This window comes from Nomascus leucogenys, chromosome 24 (assembly GCF_006542625.1).
Source record: "Nomascus leucogenys isolate Asia chromosome 24, Asia_NLE_v1, whole genome shotgun sequence".
Taxonomy (NCBI): domain Eukaryota; kingdom Metazoa; phylum Chordata; class Mammalia; order Primates; family Hylobatidae; genus Nomascus; species Nomascus leucogenys.
Window position 1 is genome coordinate 15,722,947 of NC_044404.1, and position 21,211 is coordinate 15,744,157.

At 49.4% G+C, this 21,211-nt stretch overlaps 1 protein-coding gene across 1 annotated transcript; it reads left to right on the forward strand.

The window, feature by feature from the left end:
• Nucleotides 1–4,913: 4,913 nt before the first annotated feature.
• Nucleotides 4,914–20,735, forward strand: LOC100597738 (chymotrypsin like elastase 2B). The gene is made up of 8 exons (XM_003279952.3): nucleotides 4,914–5,239; nucleotides 5,531–5,619; nucleotides 10,178–10,275; nucleotides 11,341–11,469; nucleotides 12,322–12,458; nucleotides 14,926–15,071; nucleotides 16,314–16,466; nucleotides 20,630–20,735. Exons 1-8 carry the CDS (start codon nucleotides 4,972–4,974, stop codon nucleotides 20,645–20,647), a joined length of 1,038 nt encoding a protein of 345 aa, XP_003280000.2. The 5' UTR covers nucleotides 4,914–4,971; the 3' UTR covers nucleotides 20,648–20,735.
• The last annotated feature ends 476 nt before the right edge of the window (nucleotides 20,736–21,211 follow it).

Here is a 21,211-nt window from a genome sequence, read left to right on the forward strand (position 1 = left end):
TGTGGGCGCAGTGGCACAACCCTGTTATCCCAGCACTTAGCACTTTGGGAGGCCAAGGCAGGCAGATCGCTCGAGTCCAGGAATTCAAGACCAGCCTGAGTAACATGGCATAACCCTGTCTCTACTAAAAATACAAAAATTAAATGGGCGAGGTGGTACACACCTGTAGTCCCAGCTACTCAGGAGGCTGAGGTGGGAGGATCACTTGAGCCCAGGAGGTAAAGACTGTAGTGAGCCAAGATCACTTCGTCGCACTCCAGTCTGGGTGACTGAGTGAGACCCTGTCTCAAAAAAAAAAAAGAATTTCGCATCTGCGTTACCCTGCCCTACTGAGACCTCAAGGACCCAGCCCACTTTAGAACCTGACACCTGACATCATTGTCAAACAACATATAAATGGAGCATTAAGCTCCAGCGAAGGAAGTGGGCTGTAGCGGCTTCCTGCACTCTGCCTCCTCTGCCTGTCTTTCCTCCCCTCCCAGCACAGAAGCCTGGATTTCTGTGCAGGCGCTGCCCCATGGGATCCCGGAGGTTCTGCGGAAACCTCATGGCCCAGGACCAAGGCTGGAGCCAGGCCTGGCCAATCAACACATTGCATCCCCTTCCCCACCACAGCGATTGGCTGAGGGTTGGGCATGTGACCTGAGACAGGTCCAATCAGAGAGGTTGCACGACTTGTGCCGGGAGCTACCAAAGGGCTGTCACTCATTCACTGCACTGGTGTGAGGATGAGGGGATGTGAGGCTACAAAGCAAAATGAGAGGGGAAGGAGGAGACGGGGTGATTTTGCTCCCCAGCATACATCTGCCAATGTGTGGAGACATTTTTAGTTGCGGCAACTGTGTAGGGAGCGGTAGGGACTGGCATCTAGCAGCCTGGGGCCAGGGATGCTGTCAAACTCCTGCAAAGCACAAGACATAGACACAGCCCTCAAAACAAAGAATCATCCCGCCCAAAATGTCAACACTGCTGCAGTTGAGGAACTCCGGACCAGAGATGCTGCCGTGATCTCGTCCTCAAGGAAGGGAGAACCCGGAGCAGCCACAGGCCACTTAACGGAGCCTGAGATGAGACCTCAAAGCAGAAGGCAGAAGCAAAAGATGAAGAAAAGCCAAGTCCAGGGACCATCACCAGGGCGCTGAATCCAGCTCTGCTCCTGGACTTTGCCATTTTGTGGCCCAACGAATGGCCTTTTGGCTTAAGCACAACTGAGTGAAGTTTTGTGTCACTTTCCAATCCTGACAGCGGCCGGGTACGGTGGCTCACCCCCGTAATCCCAGCACTTTGGGAGGCCAAGGCAGGTGGATCACCTGAGGTCAGGAGTTCCAGACCAGCCTGACCAACATGGTACAACCCTGACGCTACTAAATAATACAAAATTAGCCGGGCATTGTGGCGGGCACCTGTAATCCCAGCTACTCGGGAGGCAAAGGCAGGAGAATCGCTTGAACCTCCTGATGGAGGTTACTATGAGCCGAGATGGCGCTGCTGCATTCCAGCTTGGGTGACAGAGTGAGATTCTGTCTCAAAAAAAAAAAAAAAAAAAAAATCCTGACAGCAACGTGATGGAACAGACTGAGCATCTGTTCCTCTCCCTGTTTGTAGATAGGCACCCCAGGCCAGAAAGCCTGTGGGACTGGCCAAAGGTCACACAGCAAATTCACAGCAGGTATTTTTTCAGTGGCCTCATACAGGACACTTTATTTTTATATTAAAACAAACAAAGATACAGAGCAGAACGCCAAATTCACATGAACCTTTAAGATAAAATATGAGACTTAAGAAATAGTTGGTTGCTGTAGTGACTGATATAGACCATAAGTGAGTCCAAACTGTTACAGGGAGTATGGGATGGAGTTGGGACTGGAACCCACGTCTTCTGACATCCAGTCCCATGGGATTCTGCCCCCCACCCAATCTTTCTCACCTTTGCACCATCCTAGGGAGATTACAGAATTCTTTCCCACCCATTTTCTTACCCATACAACAATCCTGCAATCCAGGCCTGGATGGTTATCTAGGAAACTAAGGCCCAGAAGATAAGTGGCTTGTCCAGACCACCACACTCAAAATTGATGGATCAAAGACTTGAACTCGGCTGGGCGTGGTGGCTCATGCCTGTAATCCCAGCACTTTGGGAGGCCGAGGCAGACAAACACGAGGTCAGGAGTTTGAGACCAGCCTGGCCAATATGGTGAAACCCCATCTCTAAAAAAATACAAAAATAAGCCAGGCATGGTGGCCGCCACCTGTAGTCCCACCTACTCAGGAAGCTGAGGCAGAAGAATCAATTGCAGCTTACTGCAGCCATTGCCACCCAGGCTCAAGTGACCCTCTGCCTCAGCCTAGCCTCCAGAGTAGCTGGAGCCACATATGTGTGTCACCGCACCTGGCTAACTTTTTAAAAGAAATTTTGTAATGACAGGTGGTCTCACCATATTGTCCAGGCTGGTCCTTTTTTTTTTTTTTTTTTTTTTCAGACGGAGTCTTGCTCTGCTGTCCAGACTGGAGTGCAGTGGTGTGATCTCAGCTCACTGCAACCTCCACCTCCAAGGTTTGAGAGGTTATCCTGCCTCAGCCTCCTGAGTAGCTGGGAGTACAGGCATGCAGCACCACACCCGACTAATTTTTGTATTTTTAGTACAGACGGGGTTTCGCCATGTTGGTCAGGCTGGTCTTGAACTCCTGGCTTCAGGTAGTCCGCCCGCATTGAGAGGTGACAGCGTCCTGGCAGTCCTCACAGCCCTCGCTCACTCTCGGCGCCTCCTCTGCCTGGGCTTCCACTTTGGCGGCACTTGAGGAGCCCTTCAGCCCACCGCTGCACTGTGGGAGCCCCTTTCTGGGCTGGCCAAGGCGGGAGCCGGCTCCCTCAGCTTGCAGGGAGGTGTGGAGGGAGAGGCGCAAGTGGGAACCAGGGCTGCATGCGGCGCTTGCGGGCCAACTGGAGTTCCGGCTGGGCGTGGGCTTGGCGGGCCCTGCACTCGGAGCAGACCGCCGGCCCTGCCGGCCCCAGGCAATGAGGGACTTAGCACCCGGGCCAGCAGCTGCAGAGGGTGTACTGGGTCCCCCAGCAGTGCCAGCCCACCGGCGCTGCGCTTGATTTCTCACGGGACCTTAGCTGCCTTCCCGCAGGGCAGGGCTCGGGACCTGCAGCCCGCCATGCCTGAGCCTCCCACCCCCTCCATGGGCTCCTGTGCGGCCCAGGCCTCCCGGATGAGCACCACCCGTTGCTCCACGGCACCCAGTCCCATCAACCACCCAAGGGCTGAACTCCATGGCACCCAGTCCCATCAACCATCCAAGGGCTGAGGAGTGCAGACGCACAGCGCAGGACTGGCAGGCAGCTCCACCTGCAGCCCCCGTGCAGGATCCACTGGGTGAAGCCAGCTGGGCTCCTGAGTCTGGTGGAGATGTGGAGAACCTTTATGTCTAGCTCAAGGATTGTAAATACACCAATCAGCACCCTGTGTCTAGCTCAGGGTCTGTGAATGCACCAATTGGCACTCTGTATCTAGCTCAAGGTTTGTAGGCACACCAATCAGCACCCTGTGTCTAGCTTGAGGTTTGTGAGTGCGCCAATCGACACTCTGTATCTAGCTGCTCTGGTGGGGCCTTGGAGAACCTTTATGTCTAGCTCAAGGATTGTAAATACACCAGTCGGCACTCTGTATCTAGCTCAAGGTTTGTAAACACACCAATCGGCACCCTGTGTCTAGCTCAGGGTTTGTGAGTGCACCAATCGACACTCTGTATCTAGCTGCTCTGGTGGGGCCTTGGAGAACCTTTATGTCTATACTCTGTATCTAACTGATCTGATGGGGACGTGGAGAAGCTTTATGTCTAGCTCAGGGATTGTAAACACACCAATCAGCGCCCTGTCAAAACAGACCACTGGGCTCTACCAATCAGCAGGACGTGGGTGGGGCCAGATAAGAGAATAAAAGCAGGCTGCCCGAGCCAGCAGTGGCAACCCGCTCGGGTCCCCTTCCACACTGTGGAAGCTTTGTTCTTTCGCTCTTTGCAATAAATCTTGCTACTGCTCACTCTTTGGGTCCACACTGCTTTTATGAGCTGTAACACTCACTGCAAAGGTCTGCAGCTTCACTCCTGAGCCAGCGAGACCACAAACCCACCAGAAGGAAGAAACTCTGAACACATCCGAACATCAGAAGGAACAAACTCCAGACGCGCCACCTTAAGAGCTGTAACACTCACCGCGAGGGTCTGTGGCTTCATTCTTGAAGTCAGTGAGACCAAGAACCCACCAATTTCGGACACAGCACCATTGACATTTGGGGCAGGGCAAGTCCTATTGCCCAGTGCGTTGTCGGTGTTTAGCAGCATCTCTGCTGTCTGTCCACTGGATGCCAATATACATCAACCCCAGCTATGACAAACAAAAATGTCTCCATATGTTGTCAAATGTCTCCTGATGGGCTGAACCAGCCCCATTGAGAAATACTGCCTTAGAACACTGTGGATTCAGCAGGCCACCTTAATCTTTTCATTGAAAACACAACTCCTGGCTGGGCACGGTGGCTCAGCCTGTAATCCCAGCACTTTGGGAGGCTGAGGCTAGCAGATCACTTAAGGTCAGGAGATTGAGGCCAGCCTGGCCAACATGGTGAAACCCTGTCTCTACTAAAAAATACAAAAATTAGCCAGGAATGGTGGGACACACCTGTAATCCCAGCTACTAGGGAGGCTGAGGCAGGGGAATCACTTGTAACCCAGGAGACAGAGGTTGCAGTGAGCCAAGATAGCACCACTGCACTCCAGCCTGGGTGACAGAGCAAGACTCTATCTCAGAAAGAAAAAGAAAAAAAAAAAAAGAAAGAAAACACAACTCCTCTCCTCAGTCGTACCCAGGAAGGGAAAAAAAAAAAAAAAGAAAAGAAAACACAACTCCAAGGACCAACAATTAGTATTTTTCTTCCTTCCCTAACACACAACATAATCTCTTTAAAACAGATGGAACCCATATTCCAATATCTACCCTTGGCATCTTTTAAAAGTATTTCTAGGGTGACAGTTGGGAGAAAATGGAAAAAAAAATATTTGGACACAAGCTCTTTTTTCCACTGGGCTTTGAGAAAATCCCCATCTTGCATGCTCCTAGCGTATCTCTCACTGATAAGTTCGCTCATAAAACCAGGGCCTTATCCAGGGCCACGCTTACAGAACTCCCACGGACACACCATGATTAGGACCCTGCTGCTGTCCACTTTGGTGGCTGGAGGTAAGCCCTGTCACCCAGAGCCACTGGTTTCCCACCCCCTGGTGGGGCTGAGAATGGGATCTTCCTGTCCTCCCCTCTCGCCCCCACCCAACCCCTACTGCATTCAGACCTATAATCATAAGAAAACTGGAATGGAGTTTCAAAGAATTGGAGCAAAGAGCAGGATTTTATGACCTCTTGGGATCCTTCTAGAACAAAGGTTTTCTATTTGGGGGTTCAGAATGCAGCATGTATAGTTTACACTGTGTGGGTCACTGCTTCCTGCACTCAAGACCCTTTCTCTTTTCACAGCCCTCAGTTGTGGGGTCTCCAGTTACCCGCCTGATATGTCTAGGATGCTTGGAGGTGAAGAAGCGAGGCCCAACAGCTGGCCCTGGCAGGTGAGTCGACCACACTGTACTTCCCCCCGTCCCTGCCCCACTCCCTTTACATCCCGCCTTTGCCCTTTCACCATGGGGTCTATTGTGCTGGCAAAGTTAGGATTGATGGGACTCAGAGAGCAACACAGGCAACTTCACCAACAAGATACATTTCCGGCTGGGCGCAGTGGCTCATGCCTGTAATCTCAGCACTTTGGGAGGTCGTGGTGGGTGGGTTACCTGAAGTCAGAAGTTTGGGCCCAGCCTGGCCAACATGGTGAAACCCCGTCTCTACTAATAGTAAAAAATGAGCCAAGTGCAGTGGCGCATGTCTGTAATCCCAGCAACTCGGGAGGCTGGGGCAGGAGAAAGATTTGAACCTGAGAAGCAGAAGTTGTAGTGAGCTGAGATCGCACCACTGCACTCCAGCCTGAATAACAAAGAGAGACTCCATCTCAAAAAAAAAAAGATACATTTCTGTGGCCTTGGCAACCTTGGGAGTGGAGGGAGAGGTGCCTCCTCCAGCTGCAGTAAGGAGCTGTCCCCTCCCCACTGCCCATAAACAAATTTACAAACTATAGTCTTACTCTGTTAACCAATCAGAGGCTTGCTTTCAAATGTACCATTATCCTATGAACCATTCAAGACTACCTATGCAAATATTCCTTGCTTTAAGGAACCAATCAGTGCTATTCATGCAGATTAATCTTTAACTACAGGCAAATCAATGTTACCAAGGAAAATAAATGTTTCTTAAGTTGATATAATAGTGATATTAAGACTAAACTGCCGAGTGGGGCACAGGCACAAATTACTAAGACGCGTTAATAGTGGGAATTTCAAAAGAAACGTGTAAAGCTTACATTGACGCAAACAAATATAGTAAAATCTCATTTATCTGATGTAATTGGGACTGAGTAAATGAAAAGTTGGTTATAAAGAAATTATTTTAAATCATATATGCTGTAAACATTTTATTTTAGACTATGTAAACAATTTTATTTTAGACTACGTAAACAAATTTTTGAGTTCTTAACTGTCTTTTTCATATAAACCACACCCCATAATATCTCATCTACAAGTCCATTTCTTTAAAGCAGAATAACTTTGAGACGTTCATAAAGCAATCTGAGTTATGAGCCCATCCCAACTTTTACGACTTTTCCCCCCAATCTTTCCATTTTCTGACAGACACTAATTCAAGAGCAAATTTTAGGAATCATGGTATTCAGTCTCTTCCAAGCATTTAACTTTGTTTCACAACTCTCTTTCTGAACTCATATTTCATTGGTTACATATTTAATCAAATTTCATTATTGCAAACATAATTGATATAAACTGCTTTAGGAGCAAACCCAGCTGAATCAGGATGAGTTTCTAATTTAAGTAGGAGGAGCAACTAGCAGCCCACTAGCCTTGAGCATTCGGAGTGACCCACGCAGCAGTCACTGTGTTTAGAGAAGCCAGCGTTCATTCTTCTGCTCCTTGATTAAGAGACTGTCCATGATAGGCCAGGCGTGGTGGCTCAGGCCTGTAATCCCAGCACTTTGGGAGGCCGAGGTGGGTGAATGACTTGAGGTCAGCAGTTCAAGACCAGCCTGGCCAACATGGTGAAACTCTGCCTCTACTAAAAATACAAAAATTAGCCAGGCATGATTGCGGGCACCTGTAATCCCGGCTACTTGGGAGGCTGAGGCATATCTATATATCTATATATATATACATATATATATATTTTTTGGTTAGAGTTTCACTCTTGTTGCCCAGGCTGGAGTGCAATGGCACAATCTCGGCTCACTGCAACTTCTGCCTCTCAGGTTCAAGCGATTCTCCTGCCTCAGCCTCTGGAGTAGCTGGGATTACAGGCATGCGCCACCACGCCCGGCTAATTTTGTATTTTTAGTAGAGACAGGGTTTCTCCATGTTAGTCAGACCGGTCTCTAACTCCCGACCTCAGGTGATCCGCCTGCCTCGGCCTCCCAAAGTGCTGAGATTATAGGTGTGAACCACCACACTCGGCCAACAGGAATAATATTTTAATGCAATTTTTTTTTTTTTTTTTGGAGGCAGAGTCTTACTCTGTCACCCAGGCTGGAGTGTAGTGGTGCAGTCTCGGCTAACTGCAACCTCCGCCTTTCAGGTTCAAGCAATTCTCCTGCCTCAGCCTCCTGAGTACCTGGAATTAGAGATGTGTGCCACCACACTGGCAAATTTTTTTGTATTTTAGTAGAGACAGGGTTTCACCATGTTGGCCAGGCTGGTCTCAAACTCCTGACCTCAGGTGATCCACCTGCCTTGGCCTCCCAAAGTGCTGGGATTACAGGCGTGAGCCATCCCGCCCAGCCAGCTATTGTAATTACAGTATTATTCACCCTCAGAGCCCTGCACAGTGGCTTATGTTCCCCATTTCCAGAGAAGGTAATTGGGATTTGAAAAGGTTACAGAATTGCCCAAAGGCACTGAGTTAGCCTGGAGGGAAATGAGGATTCAAATCTGGTTCAGTGCTTGTTCTCTTAGCTACACTTTGCTGGCCACAAATAATACGTATTATGTGGATGAAATTTCACATCCGTAGGATGGTTTCAGCACATTTTTAAATTGGGGTGGGGGAGTAGATACTTTTAAGTGTCTTTTTTCACTTGGTCCAATTTTAAACATCTTTTAAAAAGCCAGTTCATCTAAGGCCCCTTAATGTCACAAAAATGAGAAATGCCCAGTGGCTAATTAAAAACAAGGACGTGGCCAGGCACAGTGGCTCACGCATGTAATCCCAACACTTTGGGAGGCTGAGGCAGGTGGATCACCTGAGGTCAGGAGTTGGAGATCAGCCTGGCCAACATGGTGAAACCTTGTCTCTATTAAAAGTACAAAAACCAGCAGGGCATGGTGGCAGGCACCCGTAATCCCAGCTAGTGGGGAGGCTGAGGCAGGAGAATGGCTTGAACCTGGGAGGCAGAAGTTGCAATGAGCCAAGATCGTGCCACTGCACTCCAGCCTGGGCAACAGAGGGAGACACCATCTCAAAAAATAAAATAAAATAAAGTGGAAGGGACAATAAACAACTGAATGGGTAAACTAATAACACGCCAGAAAACGAAAGACACTATGAAGAGTAAAGCAGAGTAAGGGGAAAGAAACGAGTGTGTCTGTGTGTGCATATGTACATGAGCGTGCATGTATGTGTGTGTGCACACTGTTTGGGATAGCGTGGTCACAGAAGGCCTCATGAAGAAGGTAACCTTGAGCAGAGACCGACAGGAAGTGAAGGAAAGAGCTACACTGATATTTGCAAGAATATTCCAGGGAGGAGGAAGAGCCAGTGCAAAGGCCCTGAGGCAGAAGTGGGTTTGGTGTATTTGCAGAACTTCATGGAAGTCAGTGTGGCTGGAGGAGAGAAGAGTGGGAGCCTATGGGGTCAGAGAAGCCACAGAGGGCCTAGTAGGTCATCAGACAGTTTTAAGTTTTGCAAACTGTAAAGGGGGAGCCACTGGAGAGTCTGAGCAGAGAAGAGAAGTCATGTGACTTCCATTCAAAAAGGATCATTCTGGCTGCTGTGTTGAGAAAATGTGGGTGGGAATGGGGAGAAGAGATGGGAGACTAGACTGATCATTGAGAAGAGAGGATGATTGGTACATGCAGCTGAGGTAGTGACCAAGGGGTAGCAACGACTCCACAAATTCTCAAGGTAGAGCTGACAGGGTGTCCCCTGTGGAGACGGCCTCACTCTGTCACCCAGGCTGAGCACAGTGCAATCACAGCTCACTGCAAGCTAGACTTCCCAGGATCAAGCAATCCTCCCATCTCAGCCTCCCGAGTAGCTGGGACTACAGGCATGCACCACCACACCCAAGGGCTAATTTTGGGGTGTTTTCTGTAGAGACGGTGTATTAATCCGTTCTCACACTGCTAATAAAGACATACCTGAGGCTGGGTAATTTATAAAGGAAAGAGGTTTAATTGACTCACAGCTCAGCATGGCTGGGGAGGCCTCAGGAAACTTACAATCATGGCAGAAGGGGAAGGAAACACATCCTTGTTCACACAGCGGTAGCAGGGAGAAGTGCTGAGCAAAAGGGGGAAAGGCCCATTATAAAACCATCAGATCTCGTGAGAACTCACTCACTATCATGAAAACAGCATGGGGGTAACCACCCTCATGATTCAATTACCTCCCACCAGGTCCCTCCCCCGACCTATGGGGATTGTGGGAACTACAATTCAGGATGAGATTTGGGTGGGGACACAGCCAAACCATATCAGACAGGGTTTCACCACGTTGCCCAGGCTGTTCTCAAATTCCTGGGCTCAACCCATCCTCCTGCCTTGGCCTCCCAAAGTGTTTCAATTACAGGGATGAACCACCATGCCTGGCCTGATTTTCTCTTACTATAGATTGCATTAAAATGTTTTTTATCTTCGTGGCTGAGGTTTTGGGTGCCCCCTTAAGTTGTGCACCTGAGGTGAGTGCCTCACTCCCCCTTACCCTTGTCCCAGCCCTGTTCTTGGGAAACTGGAGTGCAGGGAGGCCCTGCTCTTTCAAACCCAGCTATAGCCACAGAGCTCCTGTGCTTCTCCCCAGGTCTCCCTGCAGTACAGCTCCAATGGCCAGTGGTACCACACCTGCGGAGGGTCCCTGATAGCCAACAACTGGGTCCTGACAGCTGCCCACTGCATCAGGTAACTGCCATTCCCTGGGTGCTTGGCCTGCTCACCAGCCAGTGCTCATTTCTGAGCTGCGGGCTCAAATGGCCTGAACCACGCTACATAAAGCAGGCTTGCAAATAACCACTAGCCTGGCCGAGACACAAGCTGCCATCAATCAATGGTTCAGTGTGTTGGCCCACCCATGGGTCATTTCATGGCATGGATGGAGTGTCTGTGCCAGGCAGGCACTGAGGGAGGATGAAGAGGAGGGGAAGGCCCAATCTCTGCCCTCTTGGGGAAACTACATGTGGCCTCAGTGTCTGGAATTGGGTTCCCTTGAACAACTTAACTGACTTCTCAAAGCTTCAATACCATCACCTGCAGAAAATGGAGTAACAGAATTTAGTGTGGACTCAGCAGTTGATTTGCTAAAGTGCCTGGCACTTAGTAAGTGCTCAGTGAAAGCTAATTCTGAATTGCAGACAAATTATACAGGCCCACAAGGTTCTGCAAGGTTGTTCACTTATCCTCTTCATTGTCCGTGACCTCTGCTCATCACAGCTGGAACTCACCGGAGTTTCTGCTGGGTCGGTGTGACTCCCTACCAGGAGCGATCCCTTCTCCCATCTAATTTATAATAAGCTCTAGAAGGTGATGGGGATACTAATAGAGGCCTACGGTCAGGAGTCCTGGCTTCTAGTTCTGGTTTCTCACTAACAGTGGGACTCTTCAGTTACTCCTCTCTGGGCCTCAGTTTCCCCATCTGAAAATGAAAGGTTGAAAATTTCCTTGAGAGCAAATGACACCTGTTTTCTCTGTGTTCATCTCATTCCTCCATAATACTATAGGGTTTGTGCTATTACAACATTTATTTTAAATTGTAGTTTATAGTTAGTATAGTAACAATTATTATATGATCATAGTTCTTACGTTATATACTTTAGGCTCTATTATAAGTAACTGATTGTCCCAGGGAGGAAAGATCCCCAAGTCCCAACTAGGGGCTCACGCAGCAGCCAGTTACTTGGGTCTATCCCCAGCATTATCCAAAGCCAGGCCTCTGGAGGTGACCCTCTCCCTGGGCCCCCTTTCTCCCAGCTCCTCCAGGACCTACCGCGTGGAGCTGGGCAAGCACAACCTCTACGTTGCGGAGTCCGGCTCGCTGGCTGTCAGTGTCTCTAAGACTGTGGTGCACAAGGACTGGAACTCTGACCAGGTCTCCAAAGGGTTCGTTTCTCTCTGGGTGCACTTTGGGTTGAGGTTGTCAGGGAACAGATGGGGGTCTCACAGAGGCAAAGGTCTCAACCCCACCACACCCCCTCTGCTTCCTCTATAGGGAGGGGGAAGGAGCTCTGGCCTCTTAGATGTGGAACCAGCTCCAAAGATGTCTGGGGTGGGGATGTGGCCTGGGGAGGGAGAAGCAAAGACTGCCAGAGTGACCTGGGTTTGCTGCCAGTTAAGCCTGCAGGGCCCCTGTCTGCTGAGCGTGTATCTACTTCATGCCAAGTCCTGGGGACACAGAGACAGTGCCGTCAACCCTGTGACTGTCCCTGGAGTAGGACACAATCTCTTCTGCCTTCCCCCTTTCAACAAGGCCCTCTGCATTTTCTTTTTTCTTTTTCTTTTTCTTTTTTTTGTGAGACGGAGTCTCGCTCTGTCACCCAGGCTGTAGTGCAGTGGCACAATCTCGGCTCACTGCAAGCTCTGCCTCCCGGGTTCACACCATTCTCCTGCCTCAGCCTCCCGAGTAGCTGGGACTACAAGCGCCCACCACCACCAGGCCCGGCTAATCTTTTGTATTTTTAGTAGAGACTGGGTTTCACTGTGTTAGCCAGGATGGTCTCGATCTCCTGACCTCATGATCCACCTGCCTCGGCCTCCCAAAATGCTGGCATTACAGGTGTGAGCCACCGCAACTGGCCGACCCTCTGCATTTTCAAACATGCCCTGTGGGCCCTGCCAGTCAGAGCAACCTGGGGTAACGTACAGGGAAGATGACAAGCTCCCAGCGCCCTCCAAAGCCCCACAGGGCAGAAAAAGTCAACCCTGTCCTCATGCTCTGCCTCTGCACTCACCCAGGAACGACATTGCCCTGCTCAAACTGGCTAACCCCGTCTCCCTCACCGACAAGATCCAGCTGGCCTGCCTCCCTCCTGCCGGCACCATTCTACCCAACAACTACCCCTGCTACGTCACGGGCTGGGGAAGGCTGCAGAGTAAGTGGGAACCAGGAGCCCCCGAGGCCTGGGAGAGAAGGGAGGTTATGTCACCCCTGTCTGGCCAGGGCCTCTCACCTCACGTTATCCTGGGCATGTGGCTGCCTTGGAGAGACAGGATGGCATAGGCTGATGGCTGCCTGGGTTCAAATGTCAGCTCTCCCACTTAATGACTGTGACACCTTGGACACATTACTAGGTCTTTCCATGCAGCACTTTTCTCATATATAAAATGCAAATAATTGGCTGGGCGCGGTGGCTCATGCCTGTAATCCCAGCACTTTGGGAGGCCGAGACAAGCGGATCACTTGAGGTCATGAGTTTGAGAGCAGCCTGGCCAACATGGTGAAACCCTGTCTCAACTAAAAATATAAAAAACTCGCCAAGTGTGGTGTTGTGCGCCTGTAGTCCGAGCTACTTGGGAGCCTGAGGCACGAGAATCCTTTCAATCTAGGAGGCAGAGGTTGCAGTGAGCCAAGATTGCACGCTACTACACTCCAGCCAGGGGGACTGGGTAAGACTCCATCTCCAAAAAAAAAAAAGGCATAATAATAGCACCTACATCACAGAGTTGTCAAGAGGATTAAAGGAGATAATCCACAGGAAGCCTGGCATGTGGTAGGTGCTGTGTGTTAGTTGTTGTCACTGTCCCTATGATGGAAAGAAAGTTACAGAGATCATGTGACATCTTCTGTGTGGCCCAAGGCTAGAGTTCAGAACAGCATTTCCTCTGTGACCTGAGGTCTCTGGAGCTCCACAAAGGCCCCTGGAGCCCTCATCAGACCCTCCGTGCCCCATAGCAAAAGCTGTCCCCTGTGCCATTTGGTCTTGCTACTGAGAACCTGGCTGAGGGTGGGTCTTCTTTGACATAGACTCCAAGGGTCAGAGATCCAATGACAGTAGCCACCAAGAGGAACAGAGTTCCCACCCTTCCCTTGTGAAATCACCAGAGGTTTGGAAGATTCTAGGAAGGGATGAGTGATAATGACCTTATGACCATAATGAGATTATGACTGTTAATCACATTATGACATTTTTTCCTAATGACATAAACCCATAAGTACAATGACTTGTTTTTCCAGGGATACATCCACATACCTATCCTCAAATAAATTCCCATTGCCCTCTTGACTGGCTTATCTGTAAACACAAGGACACATCAAATCCTGCGGTGAGCGGTGGTGGAAGAGGCATTTCATGCTTATTAAGATACAAGCACAACCACCTGTTTGTTTTCCCAGCCAACCCTGGGGCAGGTGCATTTCATCTGAGACAGTGAGAGCAGGGAGGCATCCAGATGCTCCTCTTTTAGGCTCAGCTCTCTCAGTCACGGTGAAACCTTGGGCAAGCCACTTCCGAACCTCAGTTTCCTCATCTGTACAATGGAAACAGTGTCGGTGAAGACTAAAAGGAGGTGAAAGGTGGAAATGCATCACACGTTGCAAGATGTTATACAAGTGTTAATTACTTATTAATTAGAATGGTCTTAAGCAAAAAGCTTAATTTTTTTTTTTGTTTTTGAGACAGAGTCTTGCTCTGTCGCCCAGGCTGGAGTGCAGTGGCGCAATCTCTGCTCACTGCAACCTCTGCCTCCCACAGATTCAACCGATTCTCCTGCCTCAGCCTCCTGCATAGCTGAGATTACAGGCATGTGCCACCATGCCCAGCTAATTTCTATATTTTACTAGAGATGAGGTTTCACCATGTTGGGCAGGCTGGTCTCGAACTCCTGACCTCAAGTGATCCGCCTGCCTCGGCCTCCTAAACTTCTGGGATTACAGGGTGAGCTACCATGCCTGGCTGACACTTAACTTCCCTTGGCTTCAGTCGCAAGTGAAAAATTATGTTAATCTCATCCTTGCCACTCATAGCTGTGGTAACAGTAACGGAGGTGATGGTGGCTGTGTCATTGGGGGCCATTGTGAAAGCCCTCCCTTCACCACACCAGCATATTTTTCCCAAGGAGGGGGCTCTAACTGCCAGGAGGCTCACTTTCTTATTTCAGATAAGTGACAGAAAGCCATGGAGCTAGCTCAGCAAAAAAAGGGAAATTGTTATAAGGATTTAAAAGTTTCAACCCAAGGGTAGAGATATAGCCAGGCATCAGGAACAGACTAGAATCAGGGGCTGGACGCCTGTGAGAAACTCAGGAAACACTCACTTAGAAATTTCTTTCTTTGTGGGTCTACTTCATTCTTCTGCGCGTAGAAGAAAATGTCAGCCATTGACAACAGCTTCCAAGATTTGCGTCCTCTGGAACCGGAATCTTAGTCCCCATCTCAAAATCTCAGGGGAGGGAGCTCATTGGCTTAGCTTGAGTTAGGTGTTCACTGCTGAACCAATCACCAGTGGCCAGCACACTAACCAATCAAATGTGAGGACACAGTATAGACCAACAAGGGGTCCACCACTTCCTTTTTCTCAGGAGTCCCTGCGTCCCTAATGCCTTCTCTCTGGTCTCATTCAGCCAACAGGGCTCTCCCTGATGACCTGCAGCAGGGCCGGTTGCTGGTTGTGGACTATGCCACCTGCTCCAGCTCTGGCTGGTGGGGCAGCACCGTGAAGACCAATATGATCTGTGCTGGGGGTGATGGTGTGATATGCACCTGCAACGTGAGTACCAAAAATCAAGGGCCCCACTCCATGACAAAATGTGGCTGGGGATGGGAAAAGGCTATGGAAAACCATCCCTCAATAGGTCCATCCTCCCACCTCCTGGCAGAAGCACCCGGAAATGGTACCAGATATATCAGAACCTGACCTTTGGCCAGGCATAGTGGCTCATGCCTGTAATCCCAGCACTTTGAGAGGCCGAAGTGGGTGGATCACTTGAGGTCAGCAGTTCAAGACCAGCCTGGCCAACATGGTGAAACCCTGTCTCTACTAAAAATAAAAATTAGCCAGGCATGGTGGTGGGTGCCTGTAGTCACAGCTACTTGGGAGGCTGAGGCAGGAGAATCACTTGAACCCAGAAGGCGGAGGTTGCAGTGAGCTGAGATGGTGCTACTGCACTCCAGCCTGGGTGACAGAATGAAACTCAAAAAAAACCCTGAGCTTGTTCTTGTCTGTTCTTGTTTTGAGATGTTTTGAGATTCTCCTTGTAGTGTCCACCCATCTCACTGCTGGAAGTCCTTCCCTGGGTCTCATCAAGGTCTCTCATGACTGTCATTCCGTATCCTTTCCTCTATGCTGGAAGGGAACCAAAGGAAAGTATTCCCTGGCTTAAGGCCTTTCTAAGATGACTTCTGGTTTTTCTGTTGAATTACTCTCATCAGTGACGCAGTGTGTCCCCTCCAGGTAGCTGCCACGGAAACCTTCCTGGAGACAGTGTCTTCACCACCAGGAATTGCTCTGTGTTGGACTTAGCAGTGAAGTGGGGATGGAGTAGGAAGGAGATCCACACGCCCTTCAGATCACACTGTGCCCTACACACTCTGCCCACATAGACCACCCCACCCGCGGGAAGACGGATCCAGTGGGGAAGAGCCTGGCAGCTGAAGTCTGGCATGTGGCCTCAGCTCCTTTACAAACTGCCTGTGCAACCTTGGGCAAGTCCCAACCTCTCAACACTCCAGTTTCTCCTCTTCAGTGGCCTGAGGATACTACGAATATTTACCTCATAGGATTTTGTGAGGATTAATGAGACGAGGCATAGAACATACTTAGCTCAGCTCTAAGGAAGAGTAAGTGTTGGCTCTTGCTGGAATTACGGTACCACCTTGAGCTATGACCACAAGGGCCAGCTTCAGAGGACAGTGACCTGCAGCAGAACAATAGAAATGCATTGAGAACAATGGTTCCAATGGGCAGCCCCTTCCTCTCCCTTTACCTCCCTATAACTCTGGCCTTCCTCAGGGAGACTCCGGCGGGCCGCTGAACTGCCAGGCATCTGACGGCCGGTGGGAAGTGCATGGCATCGGCAGCCTCACGTCGGTCCTTGGCTGCAACTACTACTACAAGCCCTCCATCTTCACGCGGGTCTCCAACTACATCGACTGGATCAATTCGGTAAGAACAGGAGCAGCCCTGAGCCCCAGGGCACTGCCCTGCTCACCTGGCCTCGGGAGTGCCATGCCCACCTGGCAACTGAGAACCCCCTCCTTCCTCTTGAGAGCTAGATGGGAACCCCGTGGAGGAGGCTGCAGACCTTGGCAACTGCTGAGTCCCCCATGGATCCCCAAAATTTCTGTGTGGCTAAAGCTGAGTGAAAAGGAACATGAGAGTGTGGCCTTGTCCAAAGAGGTTGGACACTCCTCAGGCATGTTAAGAGTGAGTTCCATAGGAATGATTTTATTTTTGTGTATCTGTGTGTGGCCCAGACTCCACCATCCGGTGCTATAAACAGGTATATATCTGCAAAACCCAAAACCTGATACTTTGAGACCCCCATAGCATTAATTATTGGAAATTAGTCCCCCTCAAGGGTCATCCAGCTATTCTGTAAGGTGACCAACCATCCCAGTTTGCCCAGGACTGAGAGGTTTTCCAGGATGCAGGACTTCCTGTTTTACACTGGGACCATCCCAGGCAAATAAAACCGAGTTGGTCCCCCTGTCTTTAAATGTAAACTCAGAGAGCTGTCTCCTCTGAGCTTCCACACTAGCTCAAATTCTTTTTAACAATGAACACACTTTTTTTTATAACAATAAGCATTAAAATTATTTATTAAAAATAATAGGCCAGGTGCCATGGCTCATACCTGTAATTGCATCACTTTGGGAGGCCAAGGAAGGAGGACTGCTTGAGCCCAGGAGTTCAGGAGCAGCCTGGGCAACATAGTGAGACTCTGTCTTTACAAAGATTTTTTTTTTTTTTTTTTTTTTTTGAGACGGAGTCTTGCTCTGTCACCCAGGCTGGAGTGCAGTGGCACAATCTCGGCTCACTGCAAGCTCCGCCTCCCGGGTTCACGCCATTCTCCTGCCTCAGCCTCCCGTGTTGCTGGGACTACAGGCGCCCGCCACCATGCCCGACTAATTTTTTGTATTTTTAGTAGAGGTGGGGTTTCACCATGTTAGCCAGGATGGTCTCGATCTCCTGACCTCGTGATCCACCCGCCTCGGCCTCCCAAAGTGCTGGGATTACAGGTGTGAGCCACCGCGCCTGGCCAGGATTTCTTTTTTAATTAGGCATGGTGGTGCATGCCTGTAGTCTCAGCTACTTGGGAGGCTGAGGTGGAAGTATCGCTTGGGCCCAAGAGATGGAGCCTACAGTAAGCCAAGGTCGCACCACTGCACTGCAGCCTGACCGACATAGCAAGACCCGGTCTCTGAAAATAATGATAATAATAGTTGGCATCAATATTAAGGAGCAGCCCCGGATACACGCAGAAGTAGGTAAAAGCAGCCAGAAGAAACCCCGTCACAAGAAAGGGGTGCCCAGGAGAGGGCAGAGGAGACACCATGCCTGGTAATAGAAGCTGGGGGGAAGAGGCGGATACTTTGTGCCAATGAGGGACCACCTCAGTTTGCTCTTCTGTAAAATGGGACTTGAACTAGACCAGGACTCCTCCACATTTTTAGGCACTAGAGCAAGAGGGAGTTATGGTACTTGTGGCAGAGCCCCCAAAGAAGGGGAAAGCTGGCATCTGACTTCACTAAGTTTAATTTGCAGAGAAATGTTAAATTGAATTAAACTGACACTTATAAAACCAAATATGAAACTGCAGCCATAAGCACGTGGTCAGAGGAGAAAACTAAACTGTCAAAATAAGCAGGTGGCTGCTTCCAAGTGTTCCCATTGATTCTTGCCAGCTCCTTGTTCATTTGTCTGTCTGCTGGCATCCTTTTGCCAACAAGTGGTCACAGGCAGAAATTCCAAAAAAGTTTGTTGGAGAAAAACGGAAAATCAAAAAGATAGTAGCCATTAATCATTAATTGGTTTTTTTTATATCTAAATTGGGAAAAACCCATCTGAGTCCACCTTTGGAGGCGCCACGCACATGTCAAAGGAGCCTGGCCTGAGACTGACTGGACAAAAGGCTGCTTAGGGGCCTTTCCCAGCCAAATCCTAAGACCAATTTTCCAGCCCCAGCTGCTGTGGAAGTCTCCGTGCAGCTGGTCCTGGCAGCACCCTGGGGACCTGAAACAGGGGCAGGGGCAATTGTCCTGATCTGTTGTCCCAGCGTCAGCTGTTCCCAGCCACAGATACAAGCACAACAGAACAGGCCAGATCCCAAAGCATGGCCAGATGGCAGCAGGGATCCACAGGGCAGCACGCCTCGCGAGGCAGCTGGGCAGAGGCCCTGTGTTCGTGGAAGAGCAGTCGGGACAGGCACAGATGCCTGGTAACAGGTTTCAGAAGGGGGAGAGCCAAGCAACCAGCTGTCCTTGGGTGGGGGCTGCCCCTGGCAGCGGCGGAGGGACTAGTGAAACCTTGCAGTGGCCCCAACCCAGGGATACAGTGTGTGCAGCCTGGAGTCACATACGACTAGAGCCCTGGGGGTGCCTGAGAGCACCTGCCTGGATAAACCCAGACAGGTGACAAGCCAAGGTCAGGAAGTACAAGCAAAAGAGCAGAGAAGCAGAGGAGACAAGTGGCCCAGGGCATTCACCCTTTCAACAAATGTCCATAGAATGACAGTCACACGTGAACCTTCAGCAATCCTTAGCTTTTATTCTTTTTCCAGAAGGTAATACATACTCTTTGTAAAAATATTAAAAGAATACAGGAGTGTATCAAGTAAAAAAGTAGAAGTCCTCCCGCATTTTACATCTCCAATTCCACTCTCCAGAAGTAATCATTGTTGTTTTTTTTTTTTTTCCAAACAGAGTCTCGCTCTGTTGCCCAGGCTGGAGTACAGTGGCTTGATCTCAGCTCACTGCAACCTCTGCCTCCTGGTTTCAAGCAATTCTCCGGCCTCAGCCTCCTAACTAGCTGGGATTACAGGCGTGCACCACCACGCCCAACTAATTTTTGTATTTTTAGTAGAGATGGGGTTTCACCATGTTGGCCAGGCTGGTCTCGAACTCCTGACCTCAGGTGATCTGCCCACCTCGGCCTCCCAATGTGCTGGGATTACAAGCGTGAGCCACTGTGCCCCACCAATCATTGTTAAAAGCTTGGTGTGTGGACTTCTCAACTTTATGTGCATATCTATCTATCTATCTATCTATCTATCTATCTATCTATCTATACACACACACACACAGACACTATCTTCTAAGCAAAAACTAGGATCTGAGTCTTCATGCTGTTCTGCAGCTGTTTTTCACTTAACACCTTATCACATTTTACATGTTAGTACATACACGTCATTCTTTTGAACAGCTAAATAGTATTCCATAGTTTGAGTGTAATGAATGAAGCTTTCGTGTTTCCTATTTTTCACTCTTACTTACACTGTGCAATGAACATCCTTGGACAGAATTCTTGCACACTGGTCTCAGTATTTGTGATGTAGCAGCTGGATCTCCTGCAGTTTACAGCACTGGATCATGAAGTTGGCATATCAAAACGTTTAACAGGCCAGGCGTGGTGGCTCACGCCTATAATCCCAGCACTTTGGGACGCTGAGGCGGGTAGATCACTTGAGGTCAGCAGTTTGAGACCAGCCTGGCCAACATGGTGAAACCCCGTCTCTACTAAAAATGCAAAAAAATCAGCCAGGCGTGGTAGTGCACACCTGTAATATCAGCTACTCGGGAGGCTGAGGCAGGAGAATCACTTGAACCTGGGAGGCAGAGTTTGCAGTGAGCCTAGATCATGCCACTGTACTCCAGCCTGGGCAACAGAGCAAGACTGTCTCAAAAAAAAAAAAAAAAAAGTTTAACAGGTACTGATCAACAGCCTCTGGAAACAGTTATAGCCCCAACCACAGTGCATAACTGCCTTGCAAACAGCAGTTTTGAGAAACAAATGAAATCTAAAAATATGCCATCCACACATTTGGAATATAATTTCTAGGGACTTCAAATGCCCCGTACCCTGAAGCCCACACAGGACTCCTGGCTAAGACTCCCTTTACAGGAAGACCCTAACAGGTCAATGAAAAGCTGTGATTGCATCTTTTTCTCCGAAACATCATCTGAACTCCTCAGGCAAGAGCTACTGTAGTGTGGGCTGCCAGTGACTCACTTGAGTAGCTTAGCCCAGGAGGACAAAGACAGGAAACTGCCACACACAGCTCTGCGGTTACGTGAACCTGATGATTTTCTCGTGTGTGTGTCCTGCAGGTGATTGCAAATAACTAACCAAAAGAAGTCCTCGGGACTGTCTCAGACTTGGAAAGGCCACAGAAGGAAAATAATATTATATAAAGTGACAACTACGCAAATCACATCTTGATGAGGGTATTATTATTATTACTTATTTAGAAATCCATCCTGACATCCAGGGCCCTAAAAACCAGAAATAGGTCAGGCACAATGGCTCAAGCCTGTAACCCCTGCACTTTGGGAGGCTAAGGCAAGCCAATCACTTAGTCCAGGAGTTCAAGACCAGCCTGAGTAACATGGCATAACCCTGTCTCTACTAAAAATACAAAAATTCACTGGGAGAGGGGTGCACACCTGTAGTCCGAGCTACTCACGAGGCTGAGGTGGGAGGATCTCTTGAGCCCAGGAGGTCGAGACTGCAATAAGCCAAGATCGCGTCACTGCACTCCAGCCTAGGCGACAGAATGAGAACCTATCTCCAAAAAAAAAAGCCCAAAAAACAAGAAATAGGCTGGCATAAGGACAGCTTAACAGACCTCAGGGTGGAGCCTTGTGGGGAAGCCCAACGTGTCACTATTGCACAGCATATTCACACTGCAG

Coding starts and splice junctions, on each gene's coding strand:
- LOC100597738 (XM_003279952.3), top strand. CDS start 4,972: ATGGAACCCATATTCCAATATCTACCCTTGGCATCTTTTAAAAGTATT. Junction 11,470..12,321: donor TCTGACCAGGTCTCCAAAGG/GTTCGTTTCTCT, acceptor GCACTCACCCAG/GAACGACATTGCCCTGCTCA. Junction 15,072..16,313: donor GTGTGATATGCACCTGCAAC/GTGAGTACCAAA, acceptor GGCCTTCCTCAG/GGAGACTCCGGCGGGCCGCT.